At 34.9% G+C, this 24,779-nt stretch overlaps 3 protein-coding genes across 3 annotated transcripts; 1 reads left to right on the top strand and 2 right to left on the bottom strand.

Annotated features, from left to right (window-relative positions):
• Positions 1–796: 796 nt before the first annotated feature.
• LOC124825690 (DDT domain-containing protein DDR4) lies at positions 797–5,210 on the top strand. Its single transcript, XM_047298368.2, has 12 exons — positions 797–904; positions 1,024–1,183; positions 1,350–1,460; positions 2,128–2,214; positions 2,294–2,331; positions 2,425–2,506; positions 2,719–2,825; positions 2,914–3,070; positions 3,156–3,248; positions 3,359–3,482; positions 4,227–4,269; positions 4,583–5,210. Exons 2-12 carry the CDS (start codon positions 1,061–1,063, stop codon positions 5,004–5,006), a joined length of 1,389 nt encoding a protein of 462 aa, XP_047154324.1. The 5' UTR covers positions 797–904; positions 1,024–1,060; the 3' UTR covers positions 5,007–5,210.
• Positions 5,211–11,265: 6,055 nt separating this feature from the next.
• Positions 11,266–12,795, bottom strand: NAGK (N-acetyl-l-glutamate kinase). Its single transcript, XM_047298369.2, has one exon. It carries the CDS (start codon positions 12,705–12,707, stop codon positions 11,664–11,666), a length of 1,044 nt encoding a protein of 347 aa, XP_047154325.2. The 5' UTR covers positions 12,708–12,795; the 3' UTR covers positions 11,266–11,663.
• Positions 12,796–13,840: 1,045 nt separating this feature from the next.
• On the bottom strand, positions 13,841–23,520 carry DCAF1 (DDB1-CUL4 associated factor 1). The gene is made up of 14 exons (XM_047298370.2): positions 23,096–23,520; positions 22,745–22,826; positions 22,519–22,635; positions 22,241–22,419; positions 21,203–22,064; positions 20,983–21,080; positions 20,459–20,882; positions 19,683–20,285; positions 19,426–19,608; positions 18,714–19,280; positions 18,393–18,503; positions 16,815–16,933; positions 15,108–16,689; positions 13,841–14,812 (listed from the first exon to the last, which is right to left on the bottom strand). The coding sequence occupies exons 1-14, from the start codon at positions 23,275–23,277 to the stop codon at positions 14,108–14,110; spliced, it is 5,814 nt and encodes a 1,937-aa protein (XP_047154326.1). The 5' UTR covers positions 23,278–23,520; the 3' UTR covers positions 13,841–14,107.
• Positions 23,521–24,779: the final 1,259 nt, after the last annotated feature.

The raw sequence follows: 24,779 nt of genomic DNA, 5'->3' as shown, positions 1-24,779 counted from the left end.
TCTATTTTATTGGCAAGACATGATACATGATGTATGATGAGTCATGACTGAAAGAAATTATAATTCATACTTTTTCACACAATCACTTAGAAGCCATCAGTATATTTCACAACATAAAAGTAATAAAAGTGACTTATTTTACATAAATTATAATATATAATATTAAACATAAAAAATCATATTTATTAACAAAATATAAGACAAAATAACATTATTATTACTCTATTAAAAAGAAATATTAAATCACATGTAATCAATTGCAAAATATCTAATATTAATGAAAAACTTATTAAATTATTATTTTTTAATAGAACTTAATTAAAAATATAAAAAATCATGATAAAGTTCAAGTTGTAAAAAAAATAGATTGATGTAAAATTTAGATATATCCTGCATTTCAATACTTCAACAAAATAAACTCTTCACCTTTTTCAATTTGATATTGATATAGAATCAAACTTTAAAATTATATTTACATTTCGAATCTAAATTTTTAACCGAATCAAAATAAGATATTATTGTTATTATAGTAGATTCTCAAATATCATTACCAAGAAAAATACTTTATAATAATGATAATATAAAATTACAAATACGATAACAGTCACAAAATGTTAGCACAAATAGTAGTAAAATGTAATTTTATATTCTCCTCTACCCTATAATAATTGTTACAAACTTTAATAAATGTACAAATTCTAATAAATTTATGTCAAGATTAATACAAAACTGTGCAACTGTAGTTACTATTTTACTCTGGCAATCAGCACTGGCAACATATTACTGTGATTAAACTGTGCGTTTAATGAAGCCGCGAGGGAACCGAAATTTGAAGGCGCGATTCTGAAATTAACCCTAGAATCTACAAAACACAGAAGAGTGTGTAATGTTAAACTTTCCAGTGGTAAAAAAGTGAAAAAACTATATTTGAGCGGGAAACTGCATTGTGTTCTTTTATATCTTACCCATCAAAATATAACTCTTTGTGTTTTAATTTTTCATCGTGCTTCAATCATTTGTTAGGTGGTTCTAATTGAGAGCGCAAAGTCACCGAGCAACCATGCAGGCCGCAGAAGAAGGTGGTGACAATAAGCCAATGGGTTTTGATGGAAGCGATTTGGAGAAAGAAATTTTCAAGCTGCGCGGGAGATGGGAACTCGCTTCTATTCTCAATTTTCTGGAGGTAAGAGATCTGTAATTTATTTTCCTTATTAACGACATTTTGATAGAGGTTTGGAATTGTTTCAGTAGGTAGCAAATTGAGTAAAAGATTGTATGCTATTGTTTATTTGTTCAGTAGAGTGACTAATGTTTATGGCTATTTCTTGTGTACGGTATTATCTATTTAGGTGTTTAATCCGATACTTGGAAATGATTTGAAGCTTTCTGCTGAGGATATTGAGATTGGGCTTGTTAAGCCTGATGCTTCGCTTGCTCGCCTTCATATTCAGCTTTTGAAGGTATTTTATTTACCATGGTTGCTGAAAGTTATATTTTTCTGCCAAAAAAAACATTTTTTTTTTCTGGAATGTTATTGATTGATGTGTGGGTGCATGAGGTTGACGGTGTAGTAATGGAGAGGTGTTGTGCAAATGTAGAAATGTTGTAATTTTGGTAATTTTTTGTGATTATAGTTTGAGTCATGGCATTTAAAAAGACTGGAGAAATGCTTGTGTTTTTCTATGTCATTGTGTGTGGTTTCTGGAATGGATAAGAAGAGTTAGATGGTGATAATTACTTGGTTGGTGTGATTGTTTAGTGGCTATAATCTTAATTCAGCTTGATCAGGGTTCCAATTTATAACTTTTTACTTCAAATGAAGTGCTTCATTGGATTTTAATAATAATTTTGAAAGGAGCATTAGATTCACTGGTCAAATACTCCAAGTCCAATAGAGACACAGGGGAATGAGCATTTTTCTGTTGCCTGAAAATTGTAAAATAGCCCCAAATATGCATTGGGGTGCATTTTGTCATGAAAGTTAATATACTAATTCTGTAAATTGGTTGACTCCCTCAAATCAATCATACTATTATATTCTTCACATGGATTTTATTTTTCTGTCAATGTCTTCCTATCATATCATTATTTTTATTGTGGATTTAGCATCAATTGTGTTCCTGCCAGGGAATGCCACCTGTGAGTAAAACACTGGAGGATTCTGACAAATGGGTGACTGCACTCTGTAAGAAACTTACTATGTGGTGGCCATGGGTAAATCACTAACACTGTTTGACTTTGCTTTTTCCATTTGCTTAATTTTTGACTGAATTATTACTTGCATGTGTTACAGGTCGCTGAGGGGGAGATTCCACTTGTACCATCTAAAGGGTACTGAGATACACTGATCATGTTAGATTGTTACTGATTGCAATGTTTTTTTTTCTTTTTTTAATAAAACTATTGTCATCAATGCCTGTGCAGACAGGAGATATCCAAGTACAAGGAAATTGATCCATCAGATCGTTTGCTACTGCTAAAAGCGCTTTGTGAAGTTAGAGCTGATGTATTATCATCTCCTGATTGGTTTCTTTATATTTTTGTTTATTTAATAAATGAACATATGAATACTTTTGCATTCTCATGACTTCATAATTCTCCTAGACTATTTTTTGATATCATCTTTGATTATTCCACCCACATTTTTATTTAATCCCTTTTTTCTGTTTTAATTGTCTGATCGTAAATTATTTTGCTTGGTTGTTTGTGTATATTCAGCAACATGATGCAGTGTCATACATAAATAATGCTTTAAAAGAAAGAACCCAAATCTCATCTTTTCGCAAAGATGCCTTAGGAAGAGATGGAACTGGCACATCTTACTGGTACTTTTTCCTTTTCAAGTATGATCCAATCTTTAAGATTCCCAAAACCCTAAAATTGTCATTGCTAATGTGTCTATTTTTGTCACAGGTACGATGCAACTTCAAAAGGCCAGAGTCACAGATTGTACAGGGAAGTTATTAAATCAGACTCAATTCCAAAAGATGAGGGTAATAGGCATTTATCACTCCCCAGCATTCAGTGGGAAACCCTTGCTTCCAATCTTGAAGAATTTTCAGAAGTAGCTGTGAGATGAATTTAACCACCTTTTGCCATGCTTTTCCCCATGGATTTGAAACCTTTTTAACTTAATCTTTAAATGTTAATTGCAGGAAAAATTCTCGTTCAGCAAGTCTTCTGTGAAAGTTTCTGTTAGTACAAAGCTTCAGAGCAATGCTATTCCTGCTCTTGAAAAGCTTCGTGAGGTATGGACATCCTTTTGTTTAGTGTTTGATAGGTGGACATTCACTCTGCAGAACATCACATCTTTGGTTGTGATATTGATGTATGAGAATATTTCCTTTAATTTGTGCAGAAGAAAGAAAAAACAATGAAGAAAAAGCAGAGACAGGATATGCTGTTAAAGGATATTCAAAACTCCTACTGTTCTGGAAATACACGTGCCTGTCGCACTCGAAGACCTATTTGTTATACATTTGGTAAGTATGTGTTATATGTTCATTTACTTATATGTTCCATTACACTGCATTAGCATCTTACAATCTGACACCTACTAATTCTGATCCACAGGACAATTGTTGTACTGCATGTTAACGAATTTGCCTGTGTTGTGCATTGCTTTGTAGCTTGTTCATGTATTGTATGCTTTGTTAGTGAGGTGGGTCTTGTTCACTGAGCAGGAGAGGATGTTTGTACACTTGTGAATGTCCTAACATTTCATAATGTTATGCATAGAACTTGAATTCTTACTTTTCACTGTTTGGAATTGCTGTAAATTGTTTATCTAAACTTTCTCTGATAGAATGAACCAAATCTTTCACCAGTTTTGTATAATTTGTTTTAGTTTCTCTTCTTCGTGAGTGATGATGGTGTTCACATGAAACAGTTAAGGCTAAGGCCAGTTCAGGTTAAACTCATTTGGCAAACATGGAGTTGTAATGGTTTTTAAATAATTCCAACACACTTATACGTTCATTCTCAGAACTGAAAAATATTTGAGATTTTGGTTCAGATTTTAAGATTCTCTTGCTACATTTGACAATTTTTTGTTGCTATTGGAGATTTCTCATTGATTTCACCACCACAACCATTACCACCTTTATTGTTATCATCATCATAACCCTTGTTGCTATCACTATTAATATATTCTTTTCTTTGCCAGCTTCTTTATGGTATCAATTTAAAGTTCAGATATTGATTAGTTCTGTTTGGGTTTACTGCAGAAGCTTATGATCGAACAATAACGGAGGCAATACAGCTAACAAAGTATGTTTTACATAATATTCTATACCATGACATCATATTCTGTTTGCTTTTTAGTGTAGGATTATCTTTGCTGAATAGGAATATTTTTTCAACTAATAAAGGAACGAAAAAGGGAGCAAAGTGAAACTTTTCAACTTTTACTGTACTGCATATACGACATTGTTTTGTCACACATGCTCACTGGATGAAGTGGAAGTGATTGAGAACAACTTGTCTTGACTTGCCAAAGTCTAACATACTAATATTTAAGTGTTGTTTCAATTTTCTATGTGTTTGTCTCTGGTCTGACTCTTGCATAATTTTTAATATTCAGTAAAAGAAAAAGATCTCCTGTCGCTGACCAAGACAAAACCAGACAATCAGAAGATCAATCCAAGACAAAAAATGTTTCAACAGACAGTGATTCTGAGCGGGATATCATGCAAATATCTGATGATGTTGATGCTGGTTATGAAGTTGAGAATGATGGTATCAGCGAGGAGGAGAATTTTGTTGATGGAGAGTTAGTCAACTCAGAAGCTCCCTCAAGCCATGCAGTTTCTTATCCCAAGGGGGTTCGGTGCAGCAAGCGGCTAGCTGGAGTTCCTAGCCACGCCATTTTGGAAAGCAGAGGCTTAACTACAAAGCAAACATTAAGACAGAGACCTACTCGCAATTCTGCTTTAGAATCTATCATGATATTGGATTCAGAGGATGAAGCACATGATGGGAAGACAGATTTGTCCGATTCTATTTAGGACTGGTATGAACCTGCATTTTGACTAGAGCATGTCACCAAAATTTGGGGATTTGAAAAAGCCATAATTTTTTCAAGGATTATCTTTATACGTCATTTTTTGTTCTCCGATACTAGGCCTTCGAATCCACGAACCCATGTTTTGTCTAAGATCCTATAAATTTCTGAGTATGAGTATATAATATGTAAGTATGGTTAAAGAACCTATATGCTGTTTAGTTTGATGCATGTGCACATCTAACAAAACAAGTGCAGCAACCTCTGCATGATTTACAAGAACTAAATGCCACACTATAAACATCTTTTTTTTATTGTGGAAAGAAATTTAAATTAAATAAAATTTGAGACACTTACTATGGTCCAGGACCATCATCTGTTAAAATGGTGAGCTAAGAGGGATTTTAGTTCTTGTACCCTTACAATTTCTTGCCCCACTCTCTCAGATTTTTAATGATCATTTTATCATATAGAAAAGTGACTTTTTAATAGTATATTCAGGAACTTTTTCAAAATAAACTTTTCAAAAGTTTTAAAATGATATTTTGGAATGAAATTTTTATAATAAAAATGCTAAAATAATTTTTTTGGAACATATAAAGGTCTTTCATAATAAACTTTTAGAATGAGATTTTTTGGAAAAATAACTTTTCTGAACTCAAAATACTTTCTCAAATATATTTTCAAAAATACTTGTATGTGAAATATGTTTTGGAAAAAGCTACATGAAATATGTTTTCGAAAAAAAAAGTTATGAAATATGTTCCAAAAAAAACTTTTTGGAACAAGTATTTTTATTTTCTTTTCTCTGCCAGTGTTCTCTTTCTCTACTCCCGCAACAGCTTGTCTAGCATAATTCGTAGTTGATGTGGATCATCCATAATTTACATAAAGTTAAGTTATAAATAAGATTTATATTTTTAATATTGAATGAAAAATTAAAAACTCCATCATGAATGAATTATAATTTTTAGGTATGTAATAAAAAATTTAATAATCAACCAGAAAAACCAAAATTTCAAAAAACATAATTATTATTTTGTTTTAAACGAATATTTTATTAATAACATTTAAATTATAATTTTTCATTTTAGATTAAATATATTATATTTATTAATTCAAAATGACAAAATTAAAAAATAAATAATTTTTATATAATTGACCTACAAATCTGTTCATTAAATGTTATGCTGAATGAACCATAAAAATTAGTCCATAAAAGGGGTCAATCGGATCTATTTTTTGTCGTCCCTATTTTCTTAGGATATGTTCCAACAGCAAGATCATCCTCAACCATTTGTGTTCAGTCTTTTTATATCGATCATCACTAGGCCCTTTTGGTCATCTCTGATCTCCATATTGATAAATAACATTTGTTGCCAGCCATTGCAAGTTAAATGAAATCCTTTAAAGAAGTTGTTATAGGTGGTATCTGGACATCACGATCATTTTCACATGGACTTAGAATGTAGAGTTAACTATACAACATTGTTTACAGAGATAAAAGGTTAGTAAAATGAAATAGGTAAGCAAAACCAAACAAACAAATAGGAGGGGAAGGTGATTGTTCTAGCAAGCAGAAATTTAGGCGTAAGATCATTCCAACAGTAAGAAGTATCAATGGTTTGTACACGTTATTTTTTTCCACAAAATATTGTTTAAGTTATTTAATTAATAAAGTGTTTGGCTTGGAGCAGCTAAACAAATGTTCATGGAACCAACTTCCTTTACTATGAATGTTAATATATATACATAATAAATGAGATTTGAAATTATTATAATGCTATCAAAATTTCAATTCATGATCATCGCTGATGGGTCGTAGTTAAATTTAACATTTCTAATTAGATTTAATAAAAAATAATATGCTGAAATTAGTATTATTTATATTTATTTCTGATGACTAGTGTCACATTAAGTAGTAGTTATTAATTTATATTTTAGTTATTTAATTGGTTTCCAGTGATACAGGGTCCACTTTTTTTTCTTCTTTTTTCTTGTTTAAAAGTATTTCTTGGGATATATTGTTCACCTAATACTTAGTCTTATTTTTGTTCTGATATATTTTTTGTTTTAAATATTTTTTATCAGTCCTATTTATTTATTTTATGTTGTATTACGAAAAATATTTTAAAGATTATTCGTTTATAGTTTAATTTAATAAATTTATAAAATAAGAAGATAAATAAATAAAAATAATTATATTTAATTAATAAATAAAAAGAAATCACTTACGTACGTTGTTATTAATATAATTGTATTTTTAATTATTCTTTAATGTTTGTTTACATTATATATACAAATTATTGATTATGTCAATGATGTATTTTAGTAGTTATGAAGTCTTATTATTCATCCAATTATATGTCACAAAAATGTAGTTGAGCATATGATTTAAGGAAGTATTTATTAAATAGATAAATATTTAAATAGTTTGGAAACATATTCATTAGTCTAATTTGTGATTATTTATATTTTTTTGGTGAATATATATTTCTTTTATATGTTGAAAAAATATTAATATTCTAAAAAAATTATGATTGTATCAATATTTTTATATTTTTTATACAAAATATTTAATCACCTAATAACTTTTTAAATAACTTGTAAAGGGAATCATTTGAAGTGAATATGAATTTATATGTTAGATACAGTGATATCATATTATTTCTTGTTACATGTTAAGTCTATTAAAATTGATATTTAATAGTTTCAAAAAATTAATTTTTTTTAACGTTTTTTCTTTCATGTGTTTTTGTATACGGTAGAAGTAGAAAATGAACTTGTTCAATATAAATTATTTAAGAAAAGTTCAAGGTATTTTCTTTAAGATGCTAATTGCTTTAATATCTTTGGAATGACATTATTAAATATATAGATAGCTGTTTGTTATGATGTAAAACTCTTCCTATTAAGCAGGATTACATAATATACATATATAGAATAATAGTAAATGTTGATAAGCATATGAATTTATAATGTATAACCTTAAGTTGTACTTGATGCTCTCCATAAATAAATTGACACAACAAAATCTATTTCCATTTTTTTTAACTAATGTAGTTTAAAAATGCATTCTAGACCCGTAATCCGATTCTTTATTTAAAAAAAGTTAAAATTCGATAACACATTTTAAATTGTACAATTTAAAATATAATTTTAAATTATATAATACCAAATACACACTTTTGAAGTTATACGGGGTTAAATATGTTTTTCTCCCTTAACTATCACACGATTTTGGGTTTAGTCCTTACTCGAAACTTTTGTTTCTTTTAGTCCTTTTAGTTTTGAAACTATTACAATTAGTCCTTAAAATTGAATGTCGTTAGATTTTGTCTAACGGCGAACTACGTGTGATACCAGCTTTCCTCGTGACTGTGTTCCACGTTGCGTTTTTTTTTCTAAAATGAGCAACTACAAATTGGTAATCGTACTCACCGACGCTGATCACTTGCAAGCGGTCGAGGAAGAAGAAAAAGGTGGAACATAAATAATTTCAAAGTGCTCCGAGAAATAGCAAATACAATGGCAGTCTGAATGTAACTCCCAAATTTCAATTTTATTAGTTTCAGTGTTTTAGATAACACGCTCTCTATCCCTTGCTCATGCCTGAAAAATATGTAATGCAATAATGTTAACTGTCGTTGCCATTTTAACTCTAGAATCTCATTACAGATAGGATTTGATCTTCCATACAACTATACAGACCTTCAGCCAAAAAATTCATAGTCCGCATATTAACAAAGAATACAAAATTCAACTGAGTTTTCAACACATTATAGCAAGATAATGGATACCCCTCGAAAAGAAGAAGAAAAAAAGCACAAATGGAGGAACAACCCCCTTTTATACTTCGAATATTAAAAACATTTATTCATTGGCCCAAAAGTTTTGAAAGTTTCTTATACCTTGATGATGTACTGAACCGATTCCACGGCCTTCATTTCCACGTCGGTGGAAGAAGTACAGGAAGCGACAGAGCTTGAAATGCAGTGGAGTTGGCACGACTTTCGCTGGAGCAATCCGCCGAAGCAGCGGAGCAAGGACGACAACAGTGCGAAAGTAAAAGAACATGTTCACCTACGTTTTGCTCTGACTCTTCAAAAGGTCCTACCAAGAAACCTTCAATCTCACCTCCAATGGAAGTTTCGTTCACCATCTCATCGAACAAGTTTCTTCCTTCTCCTCTCGTTTTTCCTCGCTTTATTCCCTCACTGTTTCTTTATTTGTTAATTGCGTCGGTTGGTTGTGATTGCGAAGGCAGCACTTCATTGATTACTGGCTCTAGGCGGATCTCATTGCAAGCACCCCAATCAAAGCGACTCTTGAATAGTGTCATCAGGGTTCATCTATAGGAGGAGGCAATCACTTTTCCCCAATTAAGAAAAATAAGTTAAGAACCCTAATCTGATTTCAGAAACCAAAATGTCGTGGCACAGTAACTGGCATTAGACGTGGCCTCGCCGTTTGCCACATCAAACAAAAGTTAACGTTGTTTAATTTTAAGGATTAATTGTAATAGTTTCAAAACTAAGAGGACTAAAAAGAACAAAAGTTTCGAGTAGGGACTAAAACCAAAATCGTGTGATACTTAAGGGACGAAAAACATATTTAACCCAATTTATAATATATCTTTGTATTTCTAATTTCACAACCTAATAAATTTTCGAATCTGCCATAATTTGACCCATGAAGAGTTTGAACTTTTCCCTCCTAAAGATAGCACAAGAAAGTAGGAAATGGTAAAAAAAATAGTTGTTTAGGTCAAAAATCAGTTCCAAATGTGATTTTGACATCGTTAACGATCAAATTCGGTTGATGTATTCTCACGAAGTTATGGTTCCACATCTCATAGCTATCATTTTATTTTTTCCGAACCTATTTGGATATCTTATCTTTCATCACATGAGTAGTTCATTTCTCACCATGTTAGAGGCCCAATTTGGTCTCAACATTTGCATAAAAAATTGTATATCTTTTCTTAACTTTCACCAAACTAAAAATTATAGAAACATGAATATAACACACAAAAATGAGAAATAACATGTTTTGCACCTTAATTTTCAGAATTTTATTTTCAATATGTATATATATTATACACCCAAAACCCCTCCACTCATTTATTTACCATCATGCCACTCGTCGTGGAAACTCAAACGCTCAACGTGGGCGTTCGTGTTTGTGTACTTCAGGAACGAGAGAGTGGCACTTTCTTTTTAGTGCTCCTTCAAGGTGTTGTTCACGTCGTATGAAGCACTCTCTTTTTAGTACTCCTTCAAGGTGTTGTTCACGTCGTATGAAGCAAAACCCATTGACTTCGTTGAAGAATTTTCCATTCTTGCTGAAATCGATATTGATTTGAAGGTGAAGTTGGAGAAGATGTTGGCGCATGATTTTGCCACTTCTCAGGAAATTCCTAGCTACCTTACCATTGGGTTGTTACATGTAAATTAGAAAAGGTCCATTTATGCTTCCTTCTGTCATGGTGTTTTTCAGGTTAAGAACAAATCCCAATGACAATGAGTTGTTTTGCGGGCAATGGTGAGAGAGAAGTGCATCAATCTCTTAAAACAACGAATCTTAGAATTGTAACAATGGTCAAAGATGGCTAAAGTAATTTGTACGGACCATTAAACAACTTAACTGGTTTTACTGGGTTAGGCCAGACTTGTATGCTAGGCATACTAAGCTTGAAACAGGGCTTGCCATATACTACAAAACCACAAATTACTTCGATCCTGAGATGATAAAGCATGTTAACCTAGACTCACACAAAATCTAACAACTTATTTCAATCCCATAGTCCCAACATACACAAAAGTTAAAATCGCTAGTAAAGAGTGTATAGTAGACCGTAAAATGTACTAATAATTGTAATCCCTTGTGCCACATGTGAATTAGATTGAGTGAATAATTAACTTCTGAAACATTTAATCTGATAAGTAATCACACATTGCTTAATATCTCTAACAAACTGAGTTGAGTATAAGTTATGTTGATTTTTTTTCTTTCCTCCTCATGATATCAATTGCAAATTTAGGCATAAAACAAATTTGTGCTAACAAAGTAAATGTTTCGTTGTGAGGATCTCTCCGATTCTCCAAACAAAAAGGAGCCAATTTAAAAGAAAAAAAATCTGCAGGTTTTTTGTTGTGAGGATTATGCATCACAGCATTGTCAAAAATGCTCATCATGGAATGAAAGTGGTGTGAGTGACAATAACAATCCAGGTGGCAGTCTTAACAATGGACACAAACAAGGAAGCCAAGTAGCAGTGATATAAAATGTGCAGAATCAAATTGCAGAATCCATTAATCAAATTTTGTAATGCAAAAGTAAGGAAAAAGTAATTGTCCATAACACTATCCTTGCGCTCATACTAGCTCCCAAGTGTCTTGGAATTAATAACCCAACTTGTTTGCCTCATGGAAATGATCAAGAAATCTCTTTAGTATTTGACCATACAGAGATCGCTAATGACTCTGCATGCTATGATTGATCAACTACCTTATATTCAATTCAATTCTACGTTGTACGCACTTAAAAAAAATCAAGAATCTAACAAAACAAATGCTGCAATGCAACCTCAACTGAAGGTAGTACAAACGGGATTGAGAAAAAGAGAGCAACAAAATTAGGAAAAAAGGCATAAATAAAGTTAGCCAGTTATCATAGTTCCAGCACCTTCATCAGTTAAAATCTCGAGCAACAAAGAGTGAGGAACCCTACCATCAATAATACTCGCGGTAGTAACCCCTTGTGCCAGCGATCTCACGCAACAATTAACCTTAGGTATCATTCCACCTCCAACTTTTCCCTCCTCAACCATTTTCTTCACTCCTTTTATGTCAATCTTCTTCACCAAGCTGTTGGGATCGTTCCGATCCTCCAGGATCCCCGCCACGTCTGTCAGCAGAATCAGCTTCTCCGCGCCAAGCGCTGCAGCCAGTTCTCCAGCGACAGTGTCGGCGTTAATATTGTAGGGCTGTCCGGACTCGTCGGCGGCGACGGAGGTGACGACCGGGATGTGGTTGGTGTCGATGAGGGAGCGGAGGACTGCAGGGTCGACTCTGGCGACCTCGCCGACGAAGCCTAGATCGGCGGCCTTGGGGCTGGGACGGGCGGTTAGGAGGCGGCCATCGAGGCCGGAGAGACCTACGGCGTTGGCCCCGGCCTTGTTGATGAGGGAGACGAGGGTTTTGTTGACCTTGCCGACGAGAACCATGGAGACGATCTCCATGGTATCGGCGTCGGTAACGCGGAGGCCGTCGCGGAAGACAGCGGGGATGTTAAGGCGTCCAAGCCAGGTGTTGATCTCGGGACCGCCGCCGTGGACCATGACGGGGCGGAGGCCCACGCAAGATAGGAGGACCAGGTCGTTGATTACAGAAGCCTGAAGCTCCGGGGACTTCATGGCGGCGCCACCGTACTTGACGACTATGGTCTTGCCGCGGAATTTCTGGATGAAGGGGAGCGATTCAGAGAGCACGTCGACTCGGTACTGACCCGGAGTGGTTGAGTCGGTGGCTATTTGTGGAGGTTGAACAGGGTTGGCAACCGCGTAAATGGCACGGTGGCGGAGGCGAGAAGAAGGGAAAGAGCGGTTACTGGAGTGTGTGGTCAATGGGTTTTGGGGTTTAGTTGTGAATGGGAAATGGAGGAAAGTATTTGTTAGGGTTTTGTATGTCCCTGCCATCATCATTGTCTCACAAGCAGACTAGGAGTGAAGTGAGAGTTGCAGAGTGAAGGGTTTTGGTCTTCGACGGCTATTGTTGTTTCAGACACCGTGGATACACATGTGTGTTATTATATTAAAATACTATAATTTTATTATTTTTATCAGTAATTAATTAAAAATACGAAGATAGTACAATTTAAAAAAATGTATAATTTTGGTAAAATAGTATTAAAAATATGTGACAGTTATTTTGAAATAAAAAATATTTAATTATTTTCAAATAAAATTTTTATTTAAATACTATTTTCTTAGGTAAAAGAAAATGTTTTTTATTTATTAAAAAAACATCAAATGAAGTTACAAATATAATTTATATCATAGTGTAGATTATATTACCATATATCCGTTTGTCGTATATCACCATTTCGACTGTAACGGCTAGACGTACGCTTTCATAGAAATCAACTTTACATGTGTTCGTTAGAAATAAAATTAGAGTTAAAATTTGGATTAATTTGTTCACAGATATTATCAAGAGCTTAGATTTGTTAATAAACATACAAAAATCAAACTGTAAAGTGTGATGTCATGTTTAGAACCGCTTCAATTTGGAGATTTTTTGAGTGTGTTGTGAAGATGACTGATAGACCACTTGCTGCAATGATGACGAGTTTTAACCAAAGATATGTGGTTTCTCCATGTTTGTGAATAGTGCGCAACAGCAACATCCTTTTTTCGCAAATAAAGCTAGATGGCAAAACAAGGGAAGTACATTTAGTGACAACTTTACCTATAATATATGCGATTATTTAGCAAAAATGATATTAACACCACTTGGAATATATATTTTTGTTTTACATGTTTTACTTAACTTCATTTGTGGTAATATTTTAAGCACTATTTCACTTCATATACAACTAACCTCTGATTTTAGACTAGAAAGTTGTAACTACAATAAAAATTAGTTAAACCACATCTTTTAATTTAAATATTTATATGTAAACAATAAAAATGGGAAAAAACTAGTCAGATTTCGTTGCTGTTAAGTTCCAGATGTGATGTCAACTCTCGTAGAGAAGTGTAGTTCTTTTTGGTGGCCCGAATATTATTATCCCAGTGACCCAGGGTAGAGGAAAAAAATAGAACACGATTGAGGATGGTTGATAAATACAGTTAAGGAGTAGACTCTTCCTTCTTCCTCTATTAGATCATAGCACGGAGGACCACAAAGTGGCTCTCGGTAGAACTGCGGTTTGTAACAATTATTATATACAACTGCACTTCTAAACCTTCCGGCGTAATAAATTCGCATGACATAAAGGTGAAAGATAACAGCAAAATTTTGAGCCAAAATAATTGACATTTCGCTCAAAAATGAATATAATGAAGAAAGAAAATAATTACAGCTTATCCTCGATTAAAAATTAATACCCAAAGCCATTACCCACAAAATCCTCATCATCACTACTTAAGGATTCAAGTACCTGACTATCATCATCATCTTCGTCACCTTCTGTCACGATCTCCAATATGCCAGGTCCACCATCAAAGTCTACATCATCCAAAATAAAATCTCCATCCTCATCTTCATCAAGATCACTCACACTATCATCCTCCTCGTCATCATTGCTCATATCATCAGCATCACTGCCACTATCCCCACCAAGACCAGGGCCTAAAAGAGGATCAACATCACCATCATCGTCGTCGTCATCCTCATCCTCCTCCTCACTTTCAGCATCATCAGGATCGGAATCATCATCCGTTGGCCTCCGACGACCAATTTCATATATTCTGGCAGAAGCATACATCTCATCCTGATCATCCATGGTAATCAGCCCAACAAATGAGTCTGTAGGCTCAGTTGCAAAATCAAGAACACAGCGATCCACAGGGATAGTTGCAATGTCAGAATAATTAACTGCATCCACTGTGCGGAAAGCTGAAAAAAGAGGATGCTTGACGCGTCGAGTGTGGACTGCTGACATTACATCCTCAAGATTTCTCCTTAAGATAGCATACATTACATCACCACGCGCATTGAATGTTATTGATGTTTGATCCAATGAAGGCACACTGCGTAGCAATCTGAACTTGCGCAGATCCCAGACTTCAGAGTTTATAATAACCTGGTCCAACAACATTTATTTACAAACATAAAAAAATCACAACCTTTCTTCAGAATAAAGTTGAAAATATTCAAAGCTTTACACATCCCTTCATTCACTTCATACAGACTGATAAGAAAATAATATACACATATTTTGCATATGCCTATTTTTTTCACTTTTCACTAGTAGTCAATTTAAGATAATTTTATTTTAAAGTTACAATTCCCCATTACTTATAATAGAATAATATGGTGCTTTGTCTGATCCATGTTTCAAAATTCTATTGTTTAAACGGATGTAAGATTATGCATACCTCGTTGCCAGCAGGATGAAAGCCTCCACCACCATAATCTGTAAACTGATCAAAGCGATGAACAGGACCAGAGACACGTCGATCCCACAAGACACCATTCCAAAGAAGCATTGAGTCAGAAGGATTAAAATGGATTAAAGAATAAACGTGACCACGCCCTGTAGAAGTTGCAAATGTATCTGTCAACTTCGACTCTAAGTGACATGTTTGGATATCATACAAGAGGATCTCCCGTCGGGAAGATTCTGATGACAGGGCTGCAAAAACATTCCCAGAATTGCTAAACCTGGCTGCCCTGCATCCTTCAAATGAATGGCTAGGACCACCTAAAATTGAAGTTGCGTCCCACAATCTAACATCTTGGGAGCTTGAAGAAAGTAATAGCTGGGTCTCGCCTGAAACAAAAGACTGAACAAGAGTCAAAGGAGCCTGATGACCTGTGAAACTCTCTACTACATTGCTGTTGTTGGATTCAAAAAATTTGAGCTCCCCATTATGGCTTCCAACAGCAATATGAGAGGAGTCCCCAACAAATGTAATGCATGTTAACAAGGCACCAGCATCATCCCGACATGTGCGCCAAGGCCTAAACCGACTGTAAACAAATTGACGATCCCTGCGATTCCCATGTACTCCACCATACATATATTTAAACTCGCGTGTACCAAGCCTTGCGGTCACATTAGAAGGCGCATCAAGGCTTCGCTTTGGTTCAGGACAGACATGCGGGTGCAGAAGTGACAGTGGAGGAAGTGTTGTAATAGGAGCTGGACATTGGCGATGTTGATGCTTCAAATACTGAACCACTAGAGAATCTAATGTTACACGCTCAGGGTTGCTGGGCTGAAGGTCGTTTAAAACTTGGGAGGATGGTGTCATCTGACATAGATTTGACATACTGCACTGATTCTCGTCCACCAAGTCACCCGTACAACGGCTATGTTGATTTTTCACGTTACAAGTTGGGGTGAAAAGTCCAACTGCATCAGGTTGCAGGCTGCTTTTACGAATTGCACTTGAACAAATAGGAGAGCGGAGTCCTTGATCCCCAACATTTAATCGTTTTCCAGATGAAGAAAACATTGATATGTCCTTCAAATCAGATAACTTCCGTTTTGCTAGCACAGCTACTGGAGTCTTAAACTGAGATCCATTATCAATGTTATGTTTCACTGAAGATTCCGATCCAGTCTCTACTACACTGGTTTCTAAAGATTCTTTAGCAGTATTTGACAATTTCCTCACAGATGATTGTTGAGAATCAAGAAGTTGGAGTCTTGAATGAAAAGATGATGAGAAAGTTAGTGATTTTTTCTTTGCAGAGACAGATTCACTTTTGAAGACGGGATCCTCATCCTTTGAGTTAAACTTTAATTTGTTAGAGAGAAATCCAGAAGGAGTACGACCAGAGGGCCACTGAATTTGTGTTGAAGAAGCTTCCTGTGTTGTGGGCTGTTGTGGAAGGGAAGAGGCAGGAACCAATGATGGCAAAGGAGTAAACTGTGCCTCTTTAAGCAACATAGAAGCAGTTTGTGCCAATCCAGATGCCTGTAGGTGTTCATGAATTAGAAGCAAAAGTTCCCTGAACAAGATAACATAACACAGAAGCCATTAGCAATAAGAGAAGGGTGCCCCCAAAAGGGAGGGGAGGAGGTAGCAGTGGAATAGGAAAAACCAGAATGATAAAATTTGAGAGAGGACAAAAACCTTGAATGGTAAGTAATAGGAGTAGCAGCAGCAATAGCTGCTCTTTCTATGCGCCTTAAAGTAGGAGTAGCTGCATCAGTGGCAGCTAATGTACTTGCACGGCCAGAATTAGTCACAATCTACAAAAACAATTTCAAAAGAAGTATCAAAAGCAGCCCTTCAAACAGCTCATCTTTATTTATTTAAAATCTAGTATGATCTTTATCATGGCAAAAGGGGATATTGAACAGCAAAGTTGATCTAATTCACTTTATTTTCAGAAAGAAACTTTATTAGATAATAAACCATCATTTCAAATGGCGTGCAAGTGTGACAGTCAGCTAATAGTAAAAGTCCTAATGTAGATATGTTCAATACTTTTCACTACTTAGTGAGAAAATGACCTCCACAATCGTTATGAAGCATGAAATAGAATCAGCTCCCATACCAAAGTCAGAAAATTACTAATGTCTAGTTGTAATTTCCTGCATTTTGCTACACTTAAGAAACTTATGAGCTCAATTGCTTTCAAGAGAAAATTTCAAAATTTAAGACAAGAAATAAAAATAATAAATTCACTAATTATTCTCACCCAACTTGGCATTGAACTGATGTTCATTATTCTTTGACTATCAATAAAGAAACATTAAAGTTGTCTTGAATCACAAGCAAATTACTAAAACAATATGTCCAACGTGACTAAAACATAAACTAACACGAATTTCATCTCTACCAAGCTTGTAGCTAAAAACATTTATAGTGTGAATCAGAAAGTGGAAAAAAAATTAATGATTTTATTTTTTTCTTCTAAATAGTATAAAACAATAGTTTAAATTGATACTTAATGGCAAACAAACATAAATCTTGTTTAAATCATCCAATGGGATTTATACTCTAATATAGTAATTCTCCAGCAAATACCCAGAAGCCTTAATTTTATGACACTAAACATTTTAGTGTATATCAGATTTGTGGCTTATGTTTTCAATTTTCAAAACTGAAATCCCAATTGGTATCATGATTCAAATATTTTTTAGGACCATTACTAAGAAATAGATATTCACTTCCCAACACTTTCGTGGCCAACAATCAAAATCCAGAATTAAAAAACAAACAAATTCAAACCAAAAATTTAAATACAAACACAACACAAAAGTCGAATACTTAAAACATTCAGGTCCACTACTCTGAAACGATATTTGCTACTCCACGATTTCCTGACAAACAATCAACCAAATAAAGAAAACACCAGCACTCGTGCAACTCACACTCACAAAATATTGGTCGCAAACAAACAAGCAGATACAGAATTTTGTAACTAAATCCTATATAGATAGATCCCAAAGATTCTTTGAATTGATTCTAGTACACAAATTTTGCCAAACACATGGATGAGTTTGATTGAATAAATTCAGATCTTAAACATGTCTGAAAATATCTCCTGTCATGTTCTTCCCGGATGCACTTTTTGTGGACAATGTTAAAGCGGAAATTTCTTATTTAGATAGACCGATAAAGAAATCAAGCAAATTAAAGAGATGCAGATGAAAAACAGTTAACAGACTTATGCATCCGCAAAAGAGTGGAATTGCGTCTCACCCCAATAAGCTCAATGGCAGCCTGGGAAAGTTCAGCTTGCCACCTACCCTGCTCCGTTCCAGGAGTTTGGCTACCAGAATCCCGAATCAGTTCTGACAGCTTTTTCCCAACCTAGAACACCCAACAAATAAAACACGATATTTGATTAGAACATTTGACAATATGTAATGTTTTTCTGAAGTCATTAGGCATCGTCAGAAGATAATTTAAACTGGTACAAAAGGATAAGGTTGAAGTAGATTTATCTCAGCTTCAAACTTGATACTGACAAGTAGACTTTGTGATGCCTCAGTTTAATAAAAATCAGCTATAAGTGTTCACCTGGAGCTTTGTCAATATGTGTGCAATTGTATCATCTCTGGCTAATCCAAGCAGGACTCGACATGCTAGGGCCCGAAGACAGTCCAGTGCAGCAGGAGGTGAATATATTCGTGGTTGGAGGAGATGAAGAAGAACCTTTATACCATTATTGGATCGGACAGTCTCTCTTGCCTGACGATATCCTTGTTCCAGTTGTGCAGCAAGGCCTGCACAACCTGCTCCTGCACCCAAAGATATTCTTCGGTCGCCAACCAATCCAGAAGTTGCAGAAGCAACTGGAGTTTGTGGAGTACTACCAACAGCCTGTGTACTTAAGCTTGCAGCATTGCCTCGATCTATAGCATTGGACTCCCCATTCCTCTCCCTAGGATCAATCTGGCTAGTAGAGTGAACACCTCGATCTGAAACACTTCGTTCAGCATTTCTATCTCTAGCCTCTGAGGGAGGACCATTAGATGTCTGGGAGGATGGCAACTGCTGACCTTGTGCAACCATAGCCGGTTTATTGCTTATTGAAGGAGGAGGGCAAACAAGATTGACTAAAACATTTAGTGCTGGTTGAATTATCTGAAACGGAGAAGTGTTTGCAAACAAAAGTTAAGATACCATGTATTGGGATACCCAGTATGTCAATCAAAATCCTAAAAGACTCTTTTACCACTTGCAGAAATTAGGGTAGTGAGCACTAGAATTGCAACCAGAAAAAACTTACCTCTGGGTCCACATGATTACTAGCTATATTTGCAGCATCCAAAATTACCGCAATACCAACACGATTGTTGCTTAAAGTTACATTTACGATCATCTTACGACTGCTAGGTACCAATGTAACAATGTGCAGAACACCCAAAGCATACTGAAGCAGATCATGCAGATATCGCTCCACTGGTGGGGCCTACAAACAACCAAGAAAATAGTAAATAAATTAATTGCAAGATACAGGACAAGTGTACAATAACTATACCATACCTGACATAACTCCAACATGGTAACATGTCCATTAGATGCCAAGAACTTCTCAACAGCTAGCCAACGTGTTCTAACAAATGCAGGACCTAGCTTCCGGTCCTTTTGTAATTGTAGGAATACTCCATCCATTGCCTCATTACTAATATCAAGGGGCTTGTACACAGCCCTTACACTTGGAATATTTCTAGCAGCACTACGATTGCTCTTGTTAGGACGAATGGAGTCCACTAACACAAGGAGATGGGCCCTGAAATATTGCCTCAAAGCAACACAAGTGTGATAGGCTATCTGCTTCTCAGATGATGTCAGCACTTCTGCAGATGATCGATCATTTCGAAGTGATCCTGAGTTAGATAAACTCAAGGCTCCAGAATTTATTCCTGATCTTACAGAAGCAGCATCATTTAGAAGGCCCAGTAATTTCTGTAATCCATCTAGGGAATCAAAGGCATCAAGAACCGCTCTGAAGACAAACGAAGCAGCAAAAAACAATGCTGCATTCTTACGGGCTTGATCTTGATTGCAGTCAAGAAGTTGTAGAGCTAACTCAACAACGTGATAAACAACTTGTGATGGAAGAGCACAAACCCTTTCCATTATACCCTGAAATAAACATCTAGGGTCAGAAAATGAAGCAGTGTTCTGGGTCTGTGTGTGAAAGAGAGGGAGGGAGGGAGGGAGAGAGAGAGAGAGAGACAAGAGAGAGAGAGAGAGACCATAAAAACATTACTGAGAGTCTCAATTCAAAACTATGACTACTAAAACAACAAGAATACCTGAAGAGAGCCAATAGTGAATAGACAAGAAGAAAGACCAAAGAAAGTCTGTGCCATTCTAGGGACAGCAAGAAGCTTTTGCATTCCCCCTCGGTCCACAAAAAGTGCAGCAAATTTCCTATGTGCAGCCAAAGCACATATTAGCTTCATGACATCGGGCAACAGCAAAGCAACCTTGGATGGCTCCCGATGTTTAGAATTCTGCTGCAGAAGTGCAAGACACACATCAACTCCCTTCTCGTGCAACACAGGGCCAAGTACTTCTACATATTCTCCAAGTAACTCAAGACACTGAATGCAATATTTTTCCCTCAACTGTGCAAGTGATTGAGTATCTGGGATGAAGTACTCTTCCACATCCTCATTAGTTTCTGTTTCTTTGCCACTCTCGTTCTCTGTTACAGTATTGTTGCCAATAGAACTCCTGCACCAAACAAAAAGATACTACTAAAAAAACTACTCTTGATATGCGTTCATGTATGTAATCATATCTTAAGGTACTGGTAAAATATATTTTGACATACCTTGAAACTTCAACTGCAGTTGCAGCATCAATAACAGTTGATGCAGCTTTAGAAGCAGCCAAAAAAGCTGCTTCTTCATTATCAGAGGATTTATATTCCTGAATATAAATGCAAAATAAACTATTTTAGCATTGAGATTAAACTATGATGTATTGATACACAAACATAAAAAGTACAATTTTTGGTTTGGGGAGGAAAAAATTGATGACCCAGAGCATACCTCTGAAGCTGCAGTTTTAACCAGGTCAGCAGCAGCATCACCAGCTGCTTTGACAGCTTCTTCGGGTGCATTGGCTGATCTGGCTTCAGCTTCAGCAGCTTGAACTGCTTTCCGGACGAGATCAGTTATATCTTTATTTCCAATTCGGCATTCATGGAAACAATCATCATGATCATCTCTTTCAAAACCAGAAGACTCCAAAGAGATCCTGCCAAGGGTCTTCTTAGACTCAGCCACCCTCCTAAAATCAGCATTCCTCATTACGCTTCTATCTCTCCGACCCTGTACTAATCTACTACCAGAACCAGGAGATGATAAAATGGAATCACTCTCTACAGTCCCTTCAGCGACCCTTCCTTTCCCTTTAGATCTTCCCCATCCACGGTTTGAACGCCGCCTTGAAGAGTCATCTCTAACATTGTCATCATGCTCACTGTATTTTATCCTTCCATCACGTATATCTCTGTAACGCCATCTATCTTCCCCATCAGAATCTACCTCCTGGACATCAACACCTTCACCAAGCCCATCAGGTGGTTCACCTTCTATCCAAGATCCTTCTTGATGTGTTTGTCCACTAATGCTTCTATCTGGAGCCCTTTCAAGACTTACATCATCTAAAGATCTCTCATCAATCATCCTAGTATCATCCAAATGATTTGGTTCAAGGAGCTGGCGAAATCTGCCACGACCGTCATCTCTAGCTCTCCCTGAAGTATTCGCAGATGCATGCCTACTCTCTGTCATATGAGTAACATCTTTCTGGTTGCTACTTGTCTCTCCCAGAACACGTAAACGAAGATATCGCATAAGCTTAGCTGACAAGCCAGATGTCAATACATCTTCAACAATTTGACCTCCACTAAAATCAATCCAATGCCATTTACAAAATTAGAAAAATGAGTTAAAATAGAGACAAGCAAGATTGAACAGTTAAAGATCAACTGGGCAACAGTTAAAGACCAGAATTAAGCCAAACATCAAACCTAGAAAACTTTAAAAAGCCTACAGAATGAGCAGAGCATAATAACAGCATACCCAACCAAACAAACAGCAAGGAGTCCAGTAGAGTAGGTTTTCAACATTTCAGAGTCTGATGCCTCCCTTCTCCCGGAACTATGCTTCAGATTCTGCTCTTCAGAAGACAGCCCAGTGTTATCATCCATCACCCAATTTTTTATGTTTTCCATGACCGGTTCTTCAAAAACATGAGGATACTGTTCATTTACAGTCCATCAGATCAATTCAATAACACATGGACATCGTTAAAAGAATTAACAATGACAAACATAAACAAAACGAAAAGACAATCTTACAATCCATGTTAGTGAACAGCATAGGAGAAGTCTTCCAGAAGCAGCTCGAACAGAGGTTGAGTATCTTGTCTCTGACAGAAACTTTGAAGATATCAACTCAAAAAACTCATCATTTTCCTGCAAAGGACAGAAAAGCAAATATACAATCACAAAAGTTGATACAGTACATAATCTTAAGAAGCTACATGCCCAAATTAACAACAGCCACAACTGAATGAGAATTTACCCGAATTAAACCTCCAAGACGACCAATGACATGAGCGGCACGGGCAGTACTGGAGGAAGAATGGCCATTCTCATCCATGTATCTACATTGTAAAAATAAATAAATTACTCTTAAAAACTAGAAGGAAATGAAAAGATAAAAAACTAACCAAGAATAAGCTATAGTTAAATAATTCGGAATCCAAGCCAGCACTAAGCATGTAAATGATATAAACTTGGCAATCATACAAACATAAATCAACACCTAAGAAATCATTCCGAGAGCAATCAAATACTAGAGCGTTCGTGAAGTTTGAACATGTGAAGAAAATAAATTATTGAATAAAAAAATTAACAACAATAACAAATATACCTTGACTCTTGTGTTTCGAGAATAGAGGCAAGAGCGTGGAGAACGGTGGCGTTAGGGTTATCAGGCGTGGAAGTGATCTTCTCCATGAGTTTGTTAACCTTCGTTACCAATTCATCTTCTTCCTTCTTAGAATCCTCCTCTTCATCGTGCTGCGGTGGCGCTTGATTCGCTTGATCCTCCATCAGCGACACTGAGAGAGGATAATCTTATTATATATGATGATGATGGTATATGTGATTTGGTTCTTTTTTGTTTTGTATTATGTGCTTAATATGAATAGTGTGTATATTACAAAATAGGGTTATGAGTGTATGCTGATTGTTTCAGTTGCAGAGGTGAGAGCAGAGAGAAGAATAAATGTAGAAGAAAGAAAAAAAGAGAAAGAAAGAAAGACAGTGGGAAAGGGCACCGCACAAACCAACACCAACACCTACGCGATGATGGATCAGAAGCTTCGGGAAATATCCGACCCGCTACTTTAAACCTACCCTTACCCATGCTACTAAGCCCATTTCCTTCCAGGCCCGGATCCAACAAGAAAATCAGCCCAAATGATATGTATTTTTCTTTTCTAAATTTAGATTTTAGACCAGTTTATTTTTTTATTTTTAACTTAAATACCTTCTAATTCTAAGTTAAAGTTAAAAATTAAAACTTAAAGATACAAGTATAAATTATTTATGAAATTTTAGTATTTTTGAACTAAATTCTTTTAAAGTCAAGAGGTTTTTGGTATATTTTTACACGAATTAAATTTAGTTTATTTATTTAAGATCAGTTTTTTCGTCTAAAAAAATATAAATAAAAATATATTACAAAGTTAATGTCTCACCGGAAACTCCAATTTTGTTCAAAAAAGAGAAACTAGAAAAGAAAAGTAGGCAAGATTCATGCAGAAATAATTGATAAATCTCACCAGAATAATTTTTTAGGAGAAAAGAAAAAAAGTTACCAGTGGATTGGGTCAAACACACATACTAAAATTAAGAAGTAAAAAATATGTTGATTAATAAACCATTTCTTTTATAAAAATAAATATTTTCATTAAAAAAAAAAACAAATAAACTCATCTGTTATACGGCTATAGTTATTATTACTGGAAATGCATATCCCTTCCTGTTTTTATCATAATGAACAATTTCGAAAAAAGTATTATAGAAATTATCAAAAATAAAAGAATATTATTAAAATTTATATTAAGGCAACAAAAAAATTGTGTACATAAATTGAAACATTATTTTTTATTGATTTATTATGATATTATGATTGTATAACAAAAACACTTGTAATTTTTGGTAAAGACAATTACAAATCATTGTGAGCAATTTTTTAATATCATAAAATTGACTGTGTTTATGAAAGTAAAAAGCAATATAATAAAATACGTATAAAAGAATTACAGAATTTTGTTATGATATTATAGGTCCACATTCTTTTATATTAAAAAACAATTTATACAAATAAAAAAATTTATATAATTGTTATTGCAGTGAAAAACAGTTACAGAACATAAAAGAAAAACTATAATAAAACAATTATAAAAAATATTTATAAACATATTTTAATTTTTAGTAATTATTATAGTTATATAAGAAAAAAAATTACATGTTTGATCTTGACTACTTATGTTGGTTTTTCTAGAAAATAATTCAAGTGAATAAATTAAAACTAAATTATTATTCTA

Source organism: Vigna umbellata, chromosome 2 (genome assembly GCF_029865625.1).
Source record: "Vigna umbellata cultivar VRB3 chromosome 2, Vumbellata_1.0, whole genome shotgun sequence".
In the NCBI taxonomy this organism is placed as follows: Eukaryota; Viridiplantae; Streptophyta; class Magnoliopsida; order Fabales; family Fabaceae; genus Vigna; species Vigna umbellata.
The sequence above is the reverse complement of the archived record's forward strand: the minus strand, read 5'-3'. Positions and strand labels throughout refer to the sequence as shown.

Excerpts from the sequence above, each read along its gene's own strand:
- LOC124825690 (XM_047298368.2), top strand. The coding sequence starts at position 1,061 with ATGCAGGCCGCAGAAGAAGGTGGTGACAATAAGCCAATGGGTTTTGAT. Across the intron at positions 2,826-2,913 it reads GGAACTGGCACATCTTACTG|GTACGATGCAACTTCAAAAG; the intron begins GTACTTTTTCCT and ends TTTTTGTCACAG. Across the intron at positions 3,249-3,358 it reads CTCTTGAAAAGCTTCGTGAG|AAGAAAGAAAAAACAATGAA; the intron begins GTATGGACATCC and ends TAATTTGTGCAG.
- NAGK (XM_047298369.2), bottom strand. The coding sequence starts at position 12,707 with ATGATGATGGCAGGGACATACAAAACCCTAACAAATACTTTCCTCCAT.
- DCAF1 (XM_047298370.2), bottom strand. The coding sequence starts at position 23,277 with ATGGAGGATCAAGCGAATCAAGCGCCACCGCAGCACGATGAAGAGGAG. Across the intron at positions 19,609-19,682 it reads CCATGTTGGAGTTATGTCAG|GCCCCACCAGTGGAGCGATA; the intron begins GTATGGTATAGT and ends GGTTGTTTGTAG. Across the intron at positions 14,813-15,107 it reads TTCATCCTGCTGGCAACGAG|GTTATTATAAACTCTGAAGT; the intron begins GTATGCATAATC and ends TTGTTGGACCAG.